Source organism: Lates calcarifer, linkage group LG7_1, assembly GCF_001640805.2.
Source record: "Lates calcarifer isolate ASB-BC8 linkage group LG7_1, TLL_Latcal_v3, whole genome shotgun sequence".
Taxonomy (NCBI): Eukaryota; Metazoa; Chordata; class Actinopteri; family Centropomidae; genus Lates; species Lates calcarifer.
In genome coordinates this window covers 9,598,776-9,617,181 of record NC_066839.1, presented here as the reverse complement: position 1 = coordinate 9,617,181, position 18,406 = coordinate 9,598,776, and the positions used below count along the sequence as shown (strand labels likewise).

The window sequence follows — 18,406 nt, the reverse complement described above, 5'->3', positions numbered from 1 at the left end:
ATGAGGAGAGTAGTGCATTGTATTGCGATAGAGGCATCATCCACTTACACCGCGCTGAAAAATCTTTTTGATATTTGATGCATCGCCACCATGAGACAGATGAAAACGCCTACCCCTAAAATATTGCTTCCTGTATGAAACTAATTTATGAAAGTAAAACTCAATTTGGAAAGAGATTTTAGTCACTTCAAGACCTCCACCTGCCAGAAGAAAAAACAGACTGATATTCTCAAAGCACTCAACCTTGATTTGTTGCAACAACATGTGGGTTTTTAAGGAATCACACTTAAAAAAGAAAAAGAGTCAGAATCACCTAAATCTGTTTTTGATGGTAGCAAAGAAATAACCCTGTCTGGTTTCTTTTATCACTGCCAAACATAAATCTATATCTCTATATCTTGATTGTTAATATGTATTTCAACTTAAGTGTTATCATTAGTGATAATATTAATAATTATCTGTATCTAATTATCTTGTTTCATATCAGGGTTAGTATTGAACAGGTGATGTGGTTCATGGTCAGCGCCATAAACGTCTATAGCTTTTTCTGGGACTTCAAATAAATTGGATCTCAGTCTTGAGCAGTTCAGTTCGAAGTATGAAATTTTCTCAGTTGCCAACATGTTTCCTAATCTCTGTTTTTGTTAAACTCAGATATGTATTTGCTATGTCAAATATACTTTCACTGAAGCACTGTCATGCAATCTTCAGAAAGTTAGTTTACTTGAACCATCTTGATTTTGTATAATTTCAAACAAATTCCTGAGAACACAAAACACAGTGAACCCACAAGAACACATAATTAACATAGTGATGCTCACAAACAACCAGACAAACAATCAAATGAAAAAGAAGGACTCTAGACTTGGTATGGATGTCTAGAAAAACAATGAAGGACCAAATTTTCCTTAAATCATCAGAGGCAAATGCAAACTAAGAGAATAACAGAAGTCAGTGAAGATGAAAGAAAAGGAGGGGGGTAACACCATAAACCAAGGTGATGCTGCCGTCCTTGTAAGAGCTGCTAGTCTCTCTCTGATGTTGTGTGTGTGTGATGTTAGTATTTGTTCTTTAGTGCAACCCAAGGGTCCCTGAAAACGAAGGACAAACATAGGAGATAAGACTCAGTTGTTCCTTTACACTACTGTGCACATTTGACTACAACACTTCTACTGTCGTAGATATTATAATTTGAAAATAAGCCAGTTTCAGCACCCTGCTGCCTCTGACCCCCTCTCTCTCACTCTGGTTCTCACTTCCTCTCCCATCTCTATTTCTGTCATTTCATTGCACCTCACCTCTGCCTATCACTTTTCACACCAACATTGCGGATCACATCCTCACACATTCAAACTTGTAATGTGCCCATATGGATGCACGTACTGTAAATCTCAAAGGAAAAGGAAGAGAAGGAATGGAAAGGCCTGTGATTTTGTAGGTTTAATTCCTCTGCAGAGATGTTCCCACATTTAAGCAAGCAATATTTGTAAATACATGATGATTTTTATCTGTTGGTACATGCCTGTTGTGTGTGTGTGTGTGTATGTGTGAATCTGTAATTACAAAAGGACTGTGCAGTGTGAAGCAATCTGTCGTCCCACCACAGGCTGTGAGTCTGAGCTATAATCTGCCTTGATGACGCTGATCACAGTCTGTGAATGGAGGTGCTGCGGGACAATGCTCAGCCGCTCTGTGCCAGTGTGCCATTACAGAGATGACATCATTCCACTGCAGCACTTAGCGTGCGCATGCACACACTCAAACACACACACACACACACACACAAGTATCATGCTCAGGTCTCAGGTCTTTCCAGTGTCATGGATCCATCCTCGTGCGGCCAGCACCGATTACCGTGTGTATGTCTGTGCGTGTATTCATGGATTTGTCCGCGGAGCAGGAGTTCAGATAAGGTATAGAGATCAGTTCAAGAGGTGAGCTATAGAGATTAAGATCCATCAGTGGAGCAGTGTCAATGCTAGAGGGACGAGGAGACCACTAATGGCCATATCTCAATAAATCCATCACTTCTCCATCTTGTTTACACTTTGAACCCCACACCACATATTGATGACTCATTACCCAGCTCAGTCCGCGTGCGTGCATGATATCAAGTGTCTCCATCTGTGTGTGTATGTAGTGAGTAAAGACAGGGATTAACAAGCACAGATAGATAGATGGGTAAATAGATACATAGTGGAAAAATACAACAGTTCTGAAGGGTGTGAAGGCCTGGCATAAGAGCACACATCCATCCTGCATGTCACCCATTACTCTGTGTTTACCTTGTTTTATCTTAATGTCAGGACCAACCTGTCGTCCAACCTGTCATTATGACTAATAGCACTGGAGACTAGAAGCCACAGTGACTCCTCACCTTCCAGTCTGGCCAGGTATTAGTCTCTATTTGCTTCTTCAAATGGCAAAGTTATTAATACGTAAGCCTTTGTTATGGTCCAAACTGAGTTTGTTGGATGAGCCATCTGTCCGCATTCAACAGTCAGGTTGGTCATACCTATTATAAATGGATAAACCCAAAAGTGGGGCAAGAAACTGTCCATCAGTGCATGGACTGGGATTAGAAGACAGAATTTAGTCATAGGTCATGAGGTATGAGAGAGGATTAGACATGAAAGTATTAAATGGTATTATTATGATTAATATGGAAGTATACTAGCTTAGGGATTCAGTTTTTATGTTTTTTTCTTCACTCTTAAGGTTTTTATTGAATGTTCTTAAATTTAATGTATTGTCATTTAGAGGCCAGACGGCCAAAAGACCATCTCTGTCGACGATAAAGTATTCTATGTATTCTGTTGTATTCTGTGATGAAGCTGCAGACTTGGACTTTCTAGAAAGTATGTTTTTGTGTCTGGTGACACTGTTTCCTCAGGTTAGAGAAACAATTGATCAATCAGAGCTCAGTAGGCAGTGTTACAAATTAGGAGTCATCTACATTTCTAGCTACATTCCTAGCTACTTACCTAGCTACAATCATGAAAAATTTCACTGTACACTGAACACTTGCAGAGGCTCTCTAGTCTTCTTGCCATACCTATTTCAAAAGGGTTTCAAGGCTTTTACTGCAAGCTTGTTATGTACCTGGAGTGCTGACTCATGATATTACACCCTGTGTGGATGTAAATATACACAAAGACACACGTGTGTATGGAAGGACTCACATGGCACTGTACACACACCACTCCCTCTCAGGTATAATTACATCCGAATCTGACTCTGAGTAATTTAACCACACTATTGTTTAAATGGACTGCCTCTCAGTACACTCGTACACCAACATATTACTGTCATGTGAAAATTGTAGCTAGCTCCTGACAGTTTGGACAAATGACAACACTGATGATATACAACGTAAACCACAAATGTATACATATCCTCAGAAAATACATGAACATGCCCTGTAATTCTTTCACATGAAGAACAATGCTCAGTTATATCATACATGTCTTAATGTCTGGGAGTGCCGTACAGTGTGCTCTGAGTACAGTTTAATTGCCTCCTGTATTAAAATGAAGATGACATTTACAAAATAGGAGCCCACTGACATGGAACAAGGCAGAGGCGAATAGAAAACCTGAAAATGTGGGTGGAGATGAAGACGGTTGGCAAACAAATAGACACAGTCAGTTACTTATGACACGACACGAAACCAACCAACGAGACAACTGGGCAGAGGAGAATAGACTGGTGCTCTCTTTGCTGCATATAAGGACATTAGCACATAGCTTTGGAATGCTCTAATTTTAACTAAAACGTTTAGTTTTCACTCAATTAAAAGCTAGAAATAATGCTCATTCTGATGCCAGGGTAAAGATGATGCACATAATTTCGCTCAAAATGACTCCTCTTGAAGCTAGATGCAGCTGCCCTAAAATAAGTTGAGAAAAAACAGAAAAAGATTTCAGAGGAGTTTCCAGTCATTCAGTAACCTCATTGACCTCGCACAGACTGGTGTGACTGCAGCCAGGCCAGACATTCATACAGTCAGGTGACCAGCTGACTGGGAACTGCTATTGAAATGTGGCTTTGGTATTTGTAGTTGTGGTGAGCCTGCTCTCTCAGTCATAAAGCATGTTTGAATATTTTGAGTTTGCAGTCAACCCTAAGCTTGGCACTGGCTGTTCAGAGCAGCACAGTGGAACTTTTTTTTCTCCTCCAGTTCTTTCATCCTCTCTAAAATGTCTCTTCTTTATGAGGGAATGCTTGAAGATACCAGGCACACAGAAATGACTTTCTGTTTGTTTGAGGCTCTTTTGTATATTTGAGCACAGATGAAAAGGCCACACTGGTAGACCAAAAGTACCTGATGCATGACCTGGGTTTGGTAATGATGACAAACTGTGGTTATGAATGTACCATACTGTATATGACAACAAAGCTTGGGTTTCACAATTCATTCAGACTAGGTTTCAACCTTGACAAAGACAGAGAAATTGAGGCATCTCTGGAGTGCTGTGAATATACTTAGAAAATCTCAAGTGTTTCTGTGATTGTACATTCTGAGTATGAAGGAATGGAATGTGGATGGTGGTAATGACTAAAACTGAATCTACATTATTCCCTGCAGCTTTGGTATTAACTTTCACAATGTAAAATTTGGTAGCATATCATTGCCTGTTGATGACCGTACTTACATTATGAAAGACAGTAAAGATTGTGATATTCAGAAGTCATAAGGGAAATATGCTTACTTAAATACATTTAAATGATTTAGTATTTTTCTGTGTTCTATTTGTATATATATAGTTTGTATTACAGTGACAGCTGAGGGGTGCACCTGCAGCTAGTGCACTCATCTCTGTAAAGGTCACGTAGCAGAAAGAGATTTAACATTTGGTAGATGTCCAACCTACAAAATGCCACAAATATAACCGGGCCTTATAGAAGGGCATTATGATTTTAAATCCCATAAGTGGTTCTTACTTCAGAGACAGATTGGAATTAATTAACTAAGAAGCCCAACTGTCATTAACACTGTTTAGAACACATGTTAATACAGCCATAATTTCTGCAGTCTGAAGATTTCTTTAAAATGTTCCTAAGAATGTTTCAGTTTTATGGTTGACTCTCTGTTCAACTAACCCTTAAGCTACACTTATGCACACACAGAAAGACACACTCAGAAACTGACAGGTTAACCTGGAATAATCTTTTTATAGTTTGACCTCTGGCAAGGAGGAAAGTGGTCTATTGGTTGTTCTGAATGGGGGGTGAGCAATAAGGGGAATAAGGAGAAGACTGTCAGCAGAGCAACCCAGGCCAGGGTCTGTGTTAATATTTGGCGCAGAGGCCTGGGGGAGGTTTTTAGACATGTAAGTAAATGCTTTGTAGAGAAACTTGACAACACCCCATTTCTTACTGTTCCCCCTCTCCTGTTGCCTTCATGTTTCGCAACAGCCTAGGAAAAGTACCCAGCCCAGTGTCAGGTATCAGGGGGTTGCTGTACGTCTGCTCTCGTTTAATGCTGCCTTACACAAAACAAACATTGTGCAAGAGGACTTCCAGGAACTTCAGAGGAACACAGAGTTACTTTGCTGTTTAGATCCCCCCAGACTGACACGAGAAAGATTTATCTTCTGGAGGGAGAGTGAGGTTAAATTTGTTCATGCGCAAGCGCTCAGAAGCGCTGTTTTGGAAAACAGTTGGCAGGTTGACTTGTGAATTAACAGCATATGTAAGGGAGACAAGAACTGTAACATTTTCCTTGCCGTGCTGAAAATTCTTCTTGTGGCAGTATGAGCTGTTAACAGCAGCCCTGTGCTTCCACAGCACTCGTGAAATCTATATACTTCTACTGCTTTCATATTGTTACAGCAGTAAAATGACAAGGACACAGAAAGGGTGTGGAGCCTCACCAAGCTTTATTTACATGCGCACCATTTCTTATACAAACTAGATTACAATTCAAAATGGAATACACAGGAAAAATACCCACTAACATCAAGTCGAGAAGAAGCAAGATTAATAAAGGGCAAAGTTCAAAGGGCAAAGTTCAGAGGGCATATGGATGGGAGCTGGCCTGGGCCTCTTAACAAGGATGGAAAAGGTTCAAGAGAAGATAATGAAAAGGAAAGGTCTGAGAGGTGATTAAGGTATCTAGTGGTATGTCTCTTCTAATGTTTTTTTTTTTTTTTTTTTGCTTTTCTTAGCATTAAATTTGCACGTGTTGTGCTGCAGGTGTGTGTGTTGAGCACAAGAAGAGATAATCTGTGCCTGAATGAAGCAGTAGCACTGAGTGACTGTGTGGAAGGCCTGCTCCACTATGACTAAGTGTAAACTATCTCCACGAAAAGCCAAAACATTTTAAACTGAATGTACAAAATGTTAGCAACGTTTTTCCTGCGATTGAGATCCCCTTTGCAGTTTATCAGGAATCAATAACCCCCTCTTTAAATAGAAAGGATTAGAGTGTTCCCTGGATTTACCTTGTCAGTTGTCTTCACAGGAGGATTAAAGTAATATTTAGTACAGTCAGTGTAGATAAATTCAAATGTTTAGCAGTTCAGGTGATGGCTCAGGATTCTCCCTGCCAAAAAGAACGGTGATAATGCTCTGGAAATATGACAAGATGTAGGGAATTCCAGCTCATTGTCGTTGATGACGCTTCGACTGTGTCAAGGTCATAACTAACGGCTCAATGAGAGCACCAGGACGTGAGCCTGCCGCGCTCCACGTGGAATAAAACAAGTATGAAGCTGAGGAACGTCCGTTAAGGAGGCATCTCCTGTGTCTGCGTTGATGTACGCACACTCGGAAGGTGGATGGTTGAAGTGCTGCTCTGTAAGCCCTGATTTTAAAAATTGAAACAGAGTGTGCGTTTGAGTGCCAAAGACACAGGGTTCGTTCTCTGTATTACAATTTCTGTCAAGGGACGGCACCATTGGCAGGGTCGGGGGGAGATGGGGAGGGGGTACAGCTATGTCATGCACTAAACCTCAGATAGCACAGTAGATCATTCTAGCCAACCATGCACACACACTGCTCTCCCTTGGCCTCAAAGTGATATACACACATCTGTACACTATTATACACAGCGGGGCATACACTTCATGTCAGTACCCCAGACAGAGAAGGGTTACCAGGGTCTCCAGAGGATGCTACAACTATGGTGCATTCCACCATTTTCAAAATCTGGTTCATCAGTTAAAATCGCTGGTAACAGTGTTCCCTCCTACCCGGCGCTAACGTTGTTCATTATTTCTTCAACTTTACCTTCAGAGGTATCACAAAATCCAAGGGTCAAGTACTACATGAGTATATAAAGACATACAGCGAGTATATATGCATTTCACACAATTCATAATGCATAAATACGTACATGCATACAGTCGGCTCTGCTGTATGCACCATGAGGGATAGTGAGGGATTCCACATCCTCGTGAGATTAGTTCAACAGAAATACACACCACAGATAAACACATACACACGCACACATACTCGGGAGATACAGGAAGTCACCTGCAGGAGCACTAGGCGTGTCCATGAGGGGATGTGTGTATGTGTGTGTCACGAGTCCGACAAGAGGAGAAAAAGCTATGACAGCAAAACCAAAAATAAAACAGACCGCGTGAAGTCTTAATCCTGATGCTTATCTCGCCTCCTCCTCTTCATCTTGACGGCCCAAAAGTTCACAGGTTACAAGTTCACAAACACAAAGCATTACTGTTTTTTTTTTTTTTTATCAAGAAATGTTAAAATACCATTAGAATGTGACTTGATGTTACTTAAACGGGAAGCCTCCCTTTTCCCCCCTGAGTGATTCTAAATATGCATAACAAGCCCCACAAGCTCATGACAAGAAAACAGCAGAGCTTAACACAGATCCCTGGTATTATTTTTCTTCTATCTATGTGTATGTAATATATATATGTGTGTGTGTGTGTGTGTGTGTGTGTGTATATGTGTGTGTATGTGTGTGTGTATATGTATATATGTCCATATATGTATGTTGGTGGGTGGGTGGGTGTGCATGTGCGTGTTGTGATTTGGCTGCCAGCATATCCTACTGTTTGTTTCAAGTAATTTGGCAATATACAGAGATAGCTTATTGTTTTACTCGAGAAACAAATGGCTTCTAGAGGAATGAGCCTAAAACCCTGCTCCCCCCCGCCGTCTCTACAGGTTCAAGCCGTGCTACAAGTGGCTGCAGCTTTGGGCTTCTGCAGGTCATGGGTAATAACAGAAAGAAAAAACAAACAAAAAAAAACCAAAACAAAAACGAACAAACTAAATGCACGGCTTGCTCTCAGGACAGGATTCAACACTGTTTACATAGCACCTGTTATGGTGTGGAAATGTTCACAACCCTAGGACACAGGTAATAATTTTGGCTACATCATATGCTGTGATAAACGACCTCAACAGAACTCACCAGAAGCTAAGAAAACTAAGAAAAGACAGACAATATCCAATACCCCCCCCCTTCCTTCTTGAACTTTTCACTGCCCTGCACTGTACAAATATCCATGACGGAGATTTTCTTCCTATAGTCTTTTTTCATTTTTTTACATTTGATATACACAAGAACATATTTTGTAGTATTCAGCTAATTGTAATATACCCTCAGTACTGTATGCTGCAGTTAAGTTAAATTTAAGCAATTTATAAGAACAAAACAGGAAGTGCATGGCATTATACTAAGAAATTTTAACTTCTATGGTTGAAATCTTGCAAACTTGGGCCAAGTGTAGGTTTTGTCTGTGTGTGTGTTTGCATGTACTGAGTGTGCGGCTGCTCAGTGAGTAAGATACTCTGTTTCCATCTTTTCATTTTATCAATACACCACCTTTTTGTACAGACATGTATGATGCAGAAACAATTATGATAAAACAGAAAATCCAAATTAACAAACACTGAACATTTAAAATCACTAAGTGAGAACAGAGGGATTTTTTTTTCAACATAACACATTCCAGGGAACCACTGGATCAGATTTACACCACGTCACTTCTTGATTTTTTTTTTTTTCACTTTATGCTTTTGTCTTTTTTTTTCTCTTGTCTTCAATGGGAACAACTGCACCGTGCACTCCTTCCATCTTTGCTTGATATTTAGTCCTTGTATTCCACCTGAAACTCCTTCTGATAAACAGAGTTTCTTTGATATCAACAGACTGGGTGTCAAAGGAAAATTGCATAATTCTAAGATTTGTGAGTTTATTGTGATTGTTAGACGTAGCTTTCTTTCTTTTTTGTTGTTGTTTCACAGGAGGCTTTGAGGGCTTATGTGCAGCATCTCTAGAGTGTCGGATCGTTCATGGTTCACCAGTGTGGGAGCAAAGGTAAAGCTCTCGAGAGGAAGTCTTCTTCTGTAAACACAGGGTTTTTATTTTTACGTTGTGCTGATGGCAGGTTTGGCAAAAAGGATGTTGTGTGTCTGATCTTCTCTTGCACTATGCTGTTCAGACCTGGAGAGAGAGAGAGATTAGACGATTATGTCTATGAGTATATGTGCTGTACTTTTCTGCTAAATTCAAACATTTTAGGGATGCATCCATCAACTCTGTTGAAATACTGTGGATCAGGTGTTCACCAAAAGTCACCAATCCACAGTAAATACCTTTCAATTCTGTTCATATGCAGAAATAAGCTAATGTACTTGCTGCTGCTATTGGAGCTTCCCACATGTGCTTCACAGTGAATGCCTTTTAATGTAAAGTCAGTGGCAGACCTTTACTGTGAAACCAGACATTTCACAGTAAAGGTTTAGTGAATAGATGACAAAGCATGGAGTTTCATTCAGTGTAGTCTTGTCTATGTAGACACACAAATGGGACAGTGAGAGTGTCATCTCATCTGACAAAAATGTGATATTGTGTCAGTAGTTATAAGCTACTATATCATGCAGTTTCATGAGCTTAACAACATAGATAAAATTTTCTCAAACCTAGATATCATGTTGGTGTATGAATGTTTCCCCTTATAGTCAAGAAGTCTGTAGTTATACTCTTATGATAGTGTACACATATTTTAATATCTCCACAAAGACCCTTACAGATTTAGCATTTTGGAAAAAAAAGCACTTGTATCGGTATTGGAATTGGTATTTAAGGCATGGTGCACAACTTTCAACAAGTTTCACATGATTTACCCATAAACTCACACACTCAAACGTACATACCTGCTCTGCTCCTTCCTGGCCTGATCCTCTCAGCCAGGTACCCAGCTCTGAGAGGTCTGCTTGGTGCTAGTGAAGTTGCCGACTCCGTTCATGTTGGCCAGAGAGTCAAAGTTAAAGTCCAGGCCATCTGCGTCCATCAGCTCGTTCCTGATGATGGAGTCCATGTCACACTCCAGGCTGCCGTTGAACATGTCCAAGTCGAGATCTGTGGGGAAACGGTCCTGACAGATCCCACCACTGCTGTTAATTGTTCCATTCAGGAAGATTGAGGTGTCGATCTGCATGGAGGAAGACCCATTTCCTCCCAAGGGTGAGAGCAGTAGCTGCTGCTTGGCATTAGCCAAAGTGTTAGCGTCATTGGCTAGGTTCAGGCCTCCGTTTAAAGACCTCAGGGAGCTCTGGTTGTGGTTGTTACTTTGCAGCATCTCTCCTTGGCTGCCCTGAAGTCCTCCTGTGGTCCCAAAGGTCATTACAGGATCATTACGTAGCATGAGACCACGGCGGGAATTCTGGGAAATGACAGCAGCGGCACTGGCCTGTGACATCAGCGGGTCAGACTGGGTCATCATGACATCACTGTGGCTGTGGCTGTCAGAGTTGAGCAGGTCTTGTAGTGTCTGGCTGCCAAAGCGAGACATGCTGTTGCTGGAGAAGGAGGTTTGCTTGTTCTCCTGGATGGTCTGCATGGGGGACGGACGCAGAGAGGAACCCGTTGTGTGGGGGCCGAAGATGGAGTTACTGTAGCCATTAGCTCCACTGTTAGATGAAGAGTTGGAGGATGGAGAGGAGGTGGAGGAAGGTGAGCCTAGCCCATTGGCTTTGGACCCAAAATTGAACCCTGAGGAACCATTTGGAGCAGTCTGGCTGGGAGTGGTTGGCACCAGGTTGATGTTATCCAGCAACTCATCCATCAGGTCATCTGTGAGTCCATCATTCAGGTTCATTGTACCTGCCAGGTCTGCCAGACGGGGCAGCTCGGTCGGCACAGCTTTCCCGTTGGTTGTGGCGTTGCCAGGAGACAGTGCTCTGCCAGGACTGGAGTAGAACATAGGCGAGAGAGGGGGCTCGTCATCGGGCACCTCATCTAGCTCAGGATTAGCCAGAATGGGTGAGAGGCGACCGCTCAGAGTGCTGGCATTGGAGTTAGTTCTGGAGCGGAAGTCTGTCCAGGCATCCAGCTCCTCGCTGCTGCGTGACGTCGGGCTTCCCGGCCATTTAGAAAGACCTGAAGGACTGTCTCCGCCGCCTTCACCAGCTGCAGCGGCTGCAGCCTGCAGGGCTGCCTTCTTCTTGGCAGCACGGCCACGGGCAGACTTGGTGTACTTGTTGCTGTTGTCCATGGAGACTGCACGTCGGCGAGGAGCCTTGCCACCCTTTCCTCCCTCGGGATTGATCATCCACCAGGAGCTCTTCCCTGTTCCTTCATTCTGGACGCGAATGAAACGGCTGTGGAGGGAAAGGTTGTGCCGAATGGAGTTCTGTAACACAAGAAAGAAAGATTGTGGTGAGCGATGTGTGCAAAATGCCTTTGAAACAATTACTCAAACAATGACTGTCATCAATATTGATCTGTTGTATTCTTTCTTTCCTGTTGCCAATGAAACATTCAATGAATACGTCTCATTAAGTCCAACAACACTGATCCATAAACCACCCACTACTACTGATTCTGCAGCAATGTAAACAGTTGCTGTTGGTGACTAGACACACAAACAAGGCAAAAAGCCTATTGTTTCAATTGTTCATCCACTAAATATAGACAGGAGCACATTAACGTGCAGAAGCACTTAGTGCTGATGTCTGCATTGTTCCCACTGTAGCTTTTGTCTTGTGAGTATAAAAGAGAAAAGAGCGACAGTGGTCTATAATCAAGCGTCTCCTAAATTATGAATGACACATACAAAGAGCCTGTGTTGCATAAGGAGCGCATTCTGTTTTAGAGCATGTGTGTTTGTGCATGCCTGTGTGTGAGTCTTGGCTGGTGTGTATTGATCAACTCTGAGCTCCTTCCTTGTGTGAGCCCAAGAGGCTCATTGTGGGGGAACTAGTGCACATGACAGCCCCCGGTAATGATCAAGAGTTTTACTCACAACGGAGAGATCTATGTACACATTAAAGGCCAAAACTGTGATATAACAGCCCTGTTGAATCACTTGTTGACTCAGTGTTGGCTTTGTTTACACACAGTTATCAGATGGACAGTCGCTCATATTTTACATTTATCTTAGCTCCACTAGCACTGTGGCTGTTGTAGGTGTCAGTCAACCACTTCGGTCAAAATTTTAAATATCTCAAAAACTACTGGATGGACTGGCATGAAGTTTTAGATGAGAATGAAGCCTACTGACTTTGGTGATAACCAACTTTTCCTCCAGCACAATCATGAGGTTGACATTTGCGGTTTGAGCAAAATGTCTTGCATGGATTGCCACAAAATTTGATACAAATATGTTCACCTCAGGATGAACTATAATAACCTTGATTATCCTCAGATTTTTCTATTGAGTCATCCTGAAGTCAAACTCCTTTGTCCAGTACTTTGGTTCTTGATGAAATCCGTGCAAAACTAATGACATTCCAGTTAGCCTGGGCTGTACTTTGTGTTTAATTCTAATTAGCAAATGTTAGCATGCTAGCACACTAAATTAATGGTTAACATTGTACCTGCTAAAAATTAGAATGTTAACACTGTCATTTTGAGCAAATTAGCATTCAACTCAAACCACCACTGTGGCTGTGTGCCTCATATTGCTGCTAGCATGGCTGTAGACTTGGCTGTAGTATGGCTGTAATGAGCAAAGGGATTGCTTAAGAACTGAATTTCCACACACAAATCAAACTTTTGAATAGGAGTCGTGAATATGTAGAACGTTTAGACAGCTACATTAGGATTGGCTTGTCTTGACGATGGATTGGATCATCATCGAACCATCAGAGATTTCAGTTTGATGTCACTAAATTGGGATATATTTAAAACACAAGAAAATACACAAAGCCAAGAAACCATATTATTGTTTCATGGAACTACAGCACTATTTAAACAAGAGTAGGTCTTGTAATGTTGATAGTTGCATGTAATAAGATTTTCCATTTGCATAATAGATAAAGGATACCCATAATATGTTTATACTGTAGAGATGTCATTTCATTTCTGTCTCTGCTCTTTTTCACTAATTGATTAGTACAGGTTAAATGAATGAATGTATGACGTGAGCTCCGGCTTTGCAATTATTCAAGTCTGAAAATTCCAACTTCATTTGATCAGTAAATTACACCCATACACATGTCCATCTGGACAACCCCTCTTCACACACAGACACTCACACAAACACACACTCCAACCATCTGGTTATTTAAGAAGACATAACTTCATGGTTCCTATATGACAGCATAATGAAGACACACAAATGTTGAAACAAATTTGCATATGTACAATTACATTCTCAAATACCACTTCAAAGTAATGGGACTTAGCTATAAACTGCATTTGGAAGTGTCCTATTCTGGAAATTTCTGTCATATGGTCATGACCTCTTGGAATCGATTTTTGTCTCCAGCATTTGTTAAACTTTCTTTTTTTGCTTCCTCTTCTTGTGCCCCACAACCCACTGAAGACCTTGTTGAATTCATTATTTTGCCTTAGTCTCCTTCTCTTTCCATACCCCCTCCCCTCTTCCGCAGTTTCTGTTGTTTCACAAACACATAGCTCTTATGGGCCCTGAGGGACTCTGGGGCTATGCTATATCCTCCCATATAAACAACCCAACCGCCATCCACAACATGCACGCATTTTTCCTTCTCTGTTTTCCTGCTATGTATATTTTTACTCCCCTAAAACAGAACAGTCTTCTAGGTTCAAACCAGCGAGGGCCAAAATTTTCTTGTTTTTGTGGGAATCACAATATTGTTTTCCACGAAACAGTCCCGTCTCTCCTGGGCAACAGTTTACAGACAATTTGGTCTGGATTGTTATTCTGGTCAAAAGCAGTTCAGTCAGAGAGGAGAAAGAGCGGGCTTAAGTTACATTTCTGAATGCTATGTTGGCAGAGTCAAAAAGTTTGATCTCTGGGGCCAAACTGAACCTCTGACCCTATGTGAGTGTGTGTTTTATGGTAGTAATATGAATTTTTAGCCTCTTGAGTCTTGTACAAATGCAAAAAGTTGTTTCTGTAGGACTTTGTGCTTTTTGTGCCCTCTGCTGTGCATTAGTAAATCTATAAAGAGTTGTATGTAATCGTGAATGGAGTGTGTATGTGAATGCATGTTTCCCAAGTGTGTGGTTGTGTGTCTGTATGCGTGTGTAGTCTGTGAAATGAGGTAAGATGAGAAGAGATACCAGCGAGACCAGTGTTTATCCTCTGCCAGCATCTCTTGAGGCATGACGTAATGCTTCTTTATTACAGAACATTTTACAAACACATATATACACGCACACGCACATACGCACATAGCTAAATGTTTCCAGCTGCCAGCGAGATGTAAATAATGGCAGAGGATAGACTTTGTAAAGGAAAAAAGAGAGAACTTCTGTTGGGATGAATGAGAGCAAAATGAATGGAATGTGAGTTTCCTTCTGCTGCTGCTGTAAACATTTACCTGCCAGCACCTGACACTTCATCAATCCTTCTCCCTCGCTTCTTCCTACACTCCCTTTATCCCGGCAACCACCCTGCTCCCTCCTCCAACAAAGCCACTTGTCTAATGTTTCTCTTTTCTGTGCCACTGCTCGTATCCTTCAAATGTCAGGTGAGATAATTCTGACTCGATGTGATGGAGCAGCAATAAAAGGAAATGGGACATCTGCAGCCGAGGCACGGGCAGTGATAAAAAGGAAAAAAAAATTGGGTGGCAAGTGAAAGTGTGAGTGAGTGATGGTGAGAAAGAGGGTGAGAGGAGGATGATTGCAAGATGAAAGAGTGAAAAATGTGTGTTATATATGTGTATATATCAGTATTACTTGTGATGTATGTATAGCGTGTATGTTTGTGTGTGTGTGTGTGTGTGTGTGTATGTGTGTGTAGTAGTAGTGGCAGATCTTTCAGCTTACTTCCTTGTGAACCCTTATCCCTGTTATTCTTGATAATACAAGATATTTTCTGGGAACACAAATTTTCCAAATGTCATTTTTTTTTAACCTAAGAACAATATTTCATTCCTCTCCACCATATTGGGATAGAGCAGATGGAATGTATACCCCGTGTGGGTTTGTGTGTGTACATGGCACATCTCAGCATGAGTGGGATACTGTATGCTTACTGCTGCAGCTCCTCTGGGGTATTCCCAAAGCCCATTAATAAAAACAGCTCACTGAGACAGCAGCTCTGATTCATAACTCCTACTATGCAGCCATGAGAGCTAAATAATACACATACACTACTACAGCTTGCAGCAAAGGCCTTCCAAGGGATAATGATGCTGTTGACACTGCCCAGCTAATTTTAGGGAATTTTTTTTAGTTCTTTCTCTTCTTTCTCTCTTGGCCTCATATTTCCCTCCATTTTTCTGTTTTGTACCCTCCTCCTCCTTTTCTCTCATGAATCTGTTTACCTCTGGGGCTTTAATTAACACATTCCAAGCCTTGTATCACAATGTAGACAAGTAGGTTAGTGAGCTAACTTTGGATTCAACCTTGCCTTATTTTCTAACCAAATGTCTCTCCTTTAAAGGGACAGTTTGACATTTTTTTTGGGAAAAAAAGCTTTCTTGCTGAGAGTTGAATGAGGAGTTTTATGCCACCTTTATATCTTTTGGGGACATATGAAGCTACAGCAGCAGCTAATTATCTTAGCTGAGCATAAAGATTGTGCAGGTTGGCCCACTTATGTGATCAAAAAGCATTTCTTTCCAATATCAAAAAACCATGAATAAAATGTATTGTTTTATATTAGTCTAGTGAAACTTCATTAATAGACTATCTCAGACTCAGGTGACACTGTTTTAATACTCTGTTTTATTTACAGTTACTCTTCAATACTCTGTTCCTCGTGATAGAATAATACAAAGTCATCCATTTTGGTTGGTAGTTTGCACATCAGTTGTTTTATGAAATTAATTTTATTTTCTACTGTTTGAATTGTAGTGTATTTCCATTCTGCATCTCATACCTCATTGAATTGTATCATTTTCTGCTGCTGAAAACCTCACCACTGAGCTGATCTATCATATCTGATATCACACAAAGGGACCTATTTGTTTGCTGCATCTGTGACTGGTTGGATATTATTAAATCCACTGCCGCTGGTCTAAAAAACTTAGAAAATGCCAGGTCAGAGAGTCAGCTGTTCCTGAGACCGGTTACCCAGGTTCACCAGTGTTACATTTTTGAAGCCAACTAACTCAAAGTAGCCTGACATAGCTGAACTTAGCTTTGTGAGACAGGCCCCAGCTGTGTGTGTGTGTGTGTGTGTGTGTGTGTGCACCAGCTGCAGCCAGAGCTCAGGAACACAGAGGCCTTTTTGTCCATCAGCAACATGTGGGAACAATTAATCACTGTCAGCAACCACGCTAGGAATCTCTCTCTCTCCTTTCTCTCATTATTTAGATTTTTTTGAAGGTGCGTAGGTGGGAACTCATGTTTGCATTTATGTAAATCTGGATGTGGTAGGTGTGTGTACAGAATTTTAAGGAGGTGTTTTAAGGATATTTTAGGTCTGCTCTGAGGGAATTAGATCAATTTATTTCTGTAAATGTATACAAATTAACACCCACCAGGTCATTCAGAAGCAAATTCCTCTGATTGGCCCAGATGATTCTAAGAATGCTTTCTAATTGGCTGTAGCTGTGCTAGTTCCAGCAGTGGTGATTGGTGGATGGAAATTGGTTTGCGTAGCCAGGCAGTGCAGAGAAGGGCGGGTCTACAAAGTGTTGCAAGTGTATTTCATCACCCAGCTACAGCACACATCTGAACTCAAATGTATGAGTCTCACTTTGTCAGATTCTTGTACTCAGTGTGTGAACGTGTAAGAAACATTTTACTGGTCAGCCCAACCCCGACACAAACTTCCCTGCCTTTGGGAGTAAGGAAATACACATCAAAAACACACACTTGAACACAAAACTCAGCACACACGCACTCATAGCTCGTCATGCTGCAGGAAAGTGTTAGGTCTGAGGCTTAGAGTGTCACGGAGCCGGGATACAGCACTGAGTCAAAGGTCAGAGTGCTTTGAGGTTGCAGCTCACACCTCATATACCCTAGCCCCTCCCCTTTAACCCTGTTTCCACTGCTGTGATTGGACAAACTCTTGTGACATGAGCCTCACACCTCTGGTGTGCTTAACCACCCACTGTCATCATGTGTATGTGTGAGCGAGTCCTGGCCAAACATAACCACACTTTATCAGCCATTATGTAAACCAGCACTAATCTGAGTCTAATGTCAACAGTGACCACTGCTGGGTCAAGCTGACAACTTGCGCAACATTAATTACCATTTAAACCGTGGGACTGACAATGGGCTGTGGTTAAAATAATGCTCGTCTTCCCCTAAAGTGCTCTTTCCTTGGAAAATGCAAAATAAGATTAACTTGGTAGCGTCCTAGCAAATGAACAACAAATAAATGATGACTATAAAATGTTCTATAAGAAGAACAATTCTGCCAGATTAACGTTTATTTATTTGAACTACCTCTTAAATAAACCAATAAATTAATAAAGAAACAAAACAAGAGCCTAATATCACTTAACAAAGACAGACACCGAAAAAAGAGTTTATGTATTTTAGCTGCAAATGCATAATGACCAACAAAATTGTGGAAATTTATTGAACGTTGATTTATGTAGTCTTTTAAATATTTAACCGTTAATATTTAATGGTACATAATGTGCAGTATATATAAAGATGTGTAAATTGGAAAATCAGCTCATAAAGTACAAAAAATAAGATACAATTGTGGACTTTTTGTGATGTGGGGAATTTATACTGAGTGAATTGAATATTTGGTTTTTGTATCAATGTCGTCATCAAAGACTGTGACAATAATTGTGGCAGCAGGTGTATCCTGTATATATAACATAAATTCATACAGAAACGAGCTGCATTTGTGTGTTTCGTTGCCGTGACCAATAAAAGTGTTGCGAGGCAATGTGAGGTAGAGGCGTAGACGACATGCAAGTCTTTGACACGTACGAGGCGGTTTATAAATAAACAGCCTGGCTGGTCAACGCTAACTCTGCAGAGAGAGGATGATTATTTATACTGTGACCCTACACAAACACATACACACATATACACATACACAGACTCACATAAACAAACTCGCACACA

General features: G+C 41.1%; 1 protein-coding gene across 1 annotated transcript in view; it reads right to left on the bottom strand.

Annotated features, from left to right (window-relative positions):
* Positions 1 to 5,860: 5,860 nt before the first annotated feature.
* foxo3b (forkhead box O3b) overlaps positions 5,861 to 18,406 on the bottom strand; it is a 45,432-nt gene continuing 32,886 nt past the window's right edge. Inside the window, exons 3-4 of the mRNA XM_018672625.2 lie at positions 10,141 to 11,618; positions 5,861 to 9,427 (exon numbers count right to left, since the gene is read on the bottom strand). Of these exons, the coding sequence (XP_018528141.1) occupies positions 10,170 to 11,618 (1,449 nt within the window). The 3' untranslated portion in view covers positions 5,861 to 9,427; positions 10,141 to 10,169. The remainder of the gene's footprint in view (positions 9,428 to 10,140; positions 11,619 to 18,406) is intronic.